Below are 4,613 nucleotides of genomic sequence, written 5' to 3' on the forward strand. Positions count from 1 at the left end.
CATGTTGGTAATTGAATTTATTTAAGTGAAATATTCATCTTGCTCATATGGTATTATTTTACTAGGTACGCCCACTAACATTATATTATATAATTCATAGTGCACAAATTATTGGCACAAAGCATTTTTTCAAAGTATTGTCAGATCCATATTGATATACTCTTATTTTTTCAAAAAAATAAAATGATAATGATGTTATGCTCATGTATCTCTTTACCTTTACCTTATAGACCCAAACAAATTTCAAATCACTAAATTTTATTTAAAAGGAGAGATTTAACAAATCGTATGCGGTCATGTTATTGGGAAAACCAGGTGCGGGCTCACAAGTCACAAGTCACAAGTCACAATTCACATTCACATGTGACTCTGAGTTCCAACGCGTTGAAAAGTCATTGCGCCCTCCCTATCTACAGCACAGCACAGCACCGCGGCTGCCACACAATCAAAATGAATGAATGAGTGAACCCAATCGCCAATTTATGTCTAAATTTTTCACCAAAACTGTTCATAACTCATGGCTCATGCCACCAAAATGTGCCTATTGAGTTTTCGTTTGATGCCAAATTGCAAATTTCACGTCCTTCAAAGCCCTTTCCCATTATGTTTACTTCTATCTCCTCAATCCCCTTTTATTTTTTGTCAATAACGAGGTCTCCTACCACAGACGAGTCTAATTGGATCCCCTTGGCACGGCACGGCACCAAACTCCGCTTATGTCAACAGTGTCCTTCATTGACGTAGGATACAAATCGTGAATATGCACTCAACTGACAAGGGCCGAATCCCAAACATACCTCTCTTTAAAGGCTATCTAGCTTCCATCCTTACCACCTGAGCTTGTGCCTGAGAGCCCCCTCAATCCCTTTTTTGTCATCAGTCGTGGTGTTTTAATTTTGAATTTTTTATATAAATATAACAAAAATTTTGTTTTTAAGTCTTTATAATAATTTTTTTTAAATAAAAAGGATTGGGTACTTTATGCTGAATTTCCTTGAACTCTACAATTACAACTTTTGAACTTTAGGCAATTTGAAATTTAAATTTTTAATTTCAAATATGATGAGTTCATTAGATGGAAGCTTGAACTAATTTGATCTAAGATTTAAGATTTAAGCTTTAAACACGGAAGAATAATTGAAAATAATTTTCAAATTTTTATGTGTATGTTTAAAATTTAAAAATATGATGACAGTTGTGATTATTGATAAATTAAGATTTTAATTTTGAGTTTTTAAAATTTTATGCATATATTAGAATTTTCAAGGAAAAAAAAACAACCAAGATATTACAACTTGTTATCAATTCGGTAAAGTTCATCTTGCAACTTATCATTTAGTCTCTAGGAAAGAGAACAAAATGTCACTCACTATGCATTCAGTTCTGATTTTATATTAGTTAATAAGATTTTCCCACTTCTCCCAACTCCCAAAAAAATTAAATAATAATAAATTTCAAAAATTTTTGTTTCTTCAAATTTACTAAAATACACAATCTTAAGACAATTTTTTGAGAGTTATAAATATTCTGAAAATCAAATATTAGGAAAATTAGTTGAATATTTGGAAGTTTATGTGATTTATGAAAATTTTGAAATTATCACTTGTGTTTTTCTTTTGTTTTAATAATAATAATAATATTTATAAAAAAAAAAAAAAATCTGAGTCAACTCAGTAGCTGAAGTCAATACATTCTGGGTCCCATGGAAGAGCTTTTAAATACCTGCCTTCTCTCACTGCAAGGGCTCAGACGGCTTATCTTGATGCTTGGTGTATATCCCTCACCTTCCCCCTTCATATTCCAAATTTGCAGGACTGGACCCAAGCATATTCCAGTTTGAAGGAAGACGAAGGGTCTGAGACGGCCAGAGAGAGCTTGTGGGAAAAGAGAGGATCCAACAATGGCCAAGCAGGAACCACTGCAAGTGCTCAACGCACTTGATGTCGCCAAAACCCAATGGTACCATTTCACGGCCATCGTAATCGCCGGTATGGGCTTCTTCACCGACGCCTACGATCTCTTCTGCATCTCCCTCGTCACCAAACTGCTCGGCCGCATCTACTACCACGACACCAGCGACCCCAAGCCTGGCACTCTGCCCCCCAATGTTGCCGCCGCCGTCAACGGCGTCGCCTTCTGCGGCACCCTCGCCGGCCAGCTTTTCTTCGGTTGGCTCGGCGACAAGATGGGAAGGAAAAAGGTTTACGGCATGACCCTCATGCTCATGGTGATCTGCTCAATCGCCTCCGGCCTCTCCTTCGGCCACGATGCCAAAGGCGTCATGACCACCCTCTGTTTCTTCCGCTTCTGGCTCGGTTTTGGCATCGGCGGGGACTACCCCCTCTCCGCCACCATCATGTCGGAGTACGCCAACAAGAAGACTCGCGGAGCCTTCATTGCTGCCGTGTTCGCGATGCAGGGGTTTGGGATTTTGACTGGCGGTATGGTCGGAATCATACTCTCGGCGGCGTTTAAGGCGAGGTACCCTGCTCCGGCTTACCAAACCAACGCCCTCGCCTCCACTGTCCCGCAGGCCGATTACATCTGGCGGATAATTCTGATGTTCGGCGCCGTGCCGGCGTTGCTAACTTACTACTGGCGGATGAAGATGCCGGAAACCGCCCGGTACACGGCATTGGTCGCCAAGAACGCGAAACAAGCCGCGGCGGATATGTCGAAGGTTTTGCAGGTGGAGCTCGAAGCAGAGCAGGGGAAGATCGAGCAGATCACTGAAGAAAACGGGAGAGATTTCGGTTTGTTCTCGAGAGAGTTCTTAATTCGGCACGGGCTTCACTTGCTGGGAACCACCAGTACATGGTTCTTGCTGGACATCGCCTTCTACAGCCAGAATCTATTCCAGAAGGACATATTCAGCGCGATTGGATGGATTCCGGAGGCAAAAAGCATGAACGCCATCGAAGAGGTTTTCCGAATCGCGAGGGCCCAAACCCTAATTGCTCTTTGCAGCACCGTTCCTGGGTATTGGTTCACCGTCGCCTTCATCGACAGAATCGGAAGATTTGCGATTCAATTGATGGGCTTCTTCTTCATGACCGTGTTCATGTTCGCCTTGGCCATCCCCTACCATCACTGGACCTTGAAAGAACACCGAATCGGATTCGTGGTGATTTACTCGCTCACTTTCTTCTTCGCAAATTTCGGCCCCAATGCTACAACCTTCGTCGTGCCGGCAGAGATCTTCCCGGCGAGGCTACGATCAACGTGCCACGGGATTTCCGCGGCGGCCGGAAAAGCAGGAGCAATCGTGGGGGCTTTCGGGTTCCTGTACGCCGCTCAGGACAAGGACAAAACAAAAACGGACAAAGGGTATCCGCCGGGAATCGGGGTGAGGAACGCGCTTATTGTTCTGGGCGTGGTGAATTTCTTGGGGATTCTATTCACTTTCTTGGTGCCGGAATCTAAAGGTAAATCGCTGGAGGATTGTTCCGGCGAGAACGAGGAAGAAAAAGAAACCTCAAGGACTGTTCCAGTTTAAGCAATTAGGTATAATTCAGGTACAAATCTTGAAGCAGGAGGGCTGAACACATCCATGGCTTTAAGATGAAATAAGCTCTTTCTCAGCGTGACTGCTGCTTTGTTTATACAGTCTGTTTTGTTTTCGGTGTAGTAGGATTAGCTATTGTCGTCATTAAACCCTAAATATTGGCAGTGCAAGTAAAGAAAATCTTATATAGTAATTATTTTCTGGTATGACTTTTGGTGAGAATCTGTGTTTGCTGCCATTGCCAGTTTGAGTTTCATTTTCCTGTCATCGACAATATGATGATCTTGAATTTATGACCAATATTTTAGGAACATAATTATATAATAAATTTACTTTTTCTTTCTTGTTGAAAATGATTTTCAAAATTCTTTGATAATGAATGATGGATACGTACAATTAATTTAACGAGATAATGAAAGTTGAAATTCGTAAGATCCGACCCTTGACATCTTACAATCTCTAATACAAAATCTAATTTTCCAAAACTAGAATCCTAATATTTTAACTAGGAAGCCTTCTTACCCTAGTATTTGAGCCACACTTGGACAATATAAATTAGAAACAAAGAAAAGAAAATCTTCAAAGTTTTAGTATGAATAATTCTACAATTAACAATAGAACAAGAATTGATAAAATCAACTAATAGGAACATAAATCCATATTTTATTTTTATTAAAAATTGTATCATCTCTTTTGTCCTTAAATTTGTTACACTTTGTACAAAGTTATTTGTTAGTTTTTTTTTTTTTTTTTAATAGTGGTCAAAGAGTTTTTCTCCTTTTGGGTATTTACTAAATGTAGGGATAATTAACTATACATTTTTTATTTTTTTATAAAATTTAAGTTGAGGCATGAAAAATAATACACTTTTTCACAACATGGCAATATTATTATAGGACCTAGAATTTTGTACAAATTGTAAGAGAGCATGTGCTTTCATTAAATTATTTTAAACTTTATTTGTATTATTATTTTTTGTTCATGAACTTTTTTTTTTATTCAATAATGACAACATATCTATTAAATTCAAAGACACCATTTCTCGCACAAATCCCATCATAGAATTCCATTACAATGGGCGCACTCACGTGTTTCTTTGACGTATTCT

General features: G+C 39.2%; 1 protein-coding gene across 1 annotated transcript; it reads left to right on the plus strand.

The window, feature by feature from the left end:
* The first annotated feature begins 245 nt into the window (after positions 1-245).
* On the plus strand, positions 246-3,711 carry LOC131152241 (inorganic phosphate transporter 1-4-like). Its single transcript, XM_058103999.1, has one exon. The coding sequence runs from the start codon at positions 1,901-1,903 to the stop codon at positions 3,494-3,496; it is 1,596 nt and encodes a 531-aa protein (XP_057959982.1). The 5' UTR covers positions 246-1,900; the 3' UTR covers positions 3,497-3,711.
* Positions 3,712-4,613: the final 902 nt, after the last annotated feature.

This window comes from Malania oleifera, chromosome 3, assembly GCF_029873635.1.
Source record: "Malania oleifera isolate guangnan ecotype guangnan chromosome 3, ASM2987363v1, whole genome shotgun sequence".
NCBI classification, from domain to species: domain Eukaryota; kingdom Viridiplantae; phylum Streptophyta; class Magnoliopsida; order Santalales; family Ximeniaceae; genus Malania; species Malania oleifera.

Bases quoted from the DNA above. Each gene is read 5' to 3' on its own strand.
- LOC131152241 (XM_058103999.1), top strand. From the start codon at position 1,901: ATGGCCAAGCAGGAACCACTGCAAGTGCTCAACGCACTTGATGTCGCC.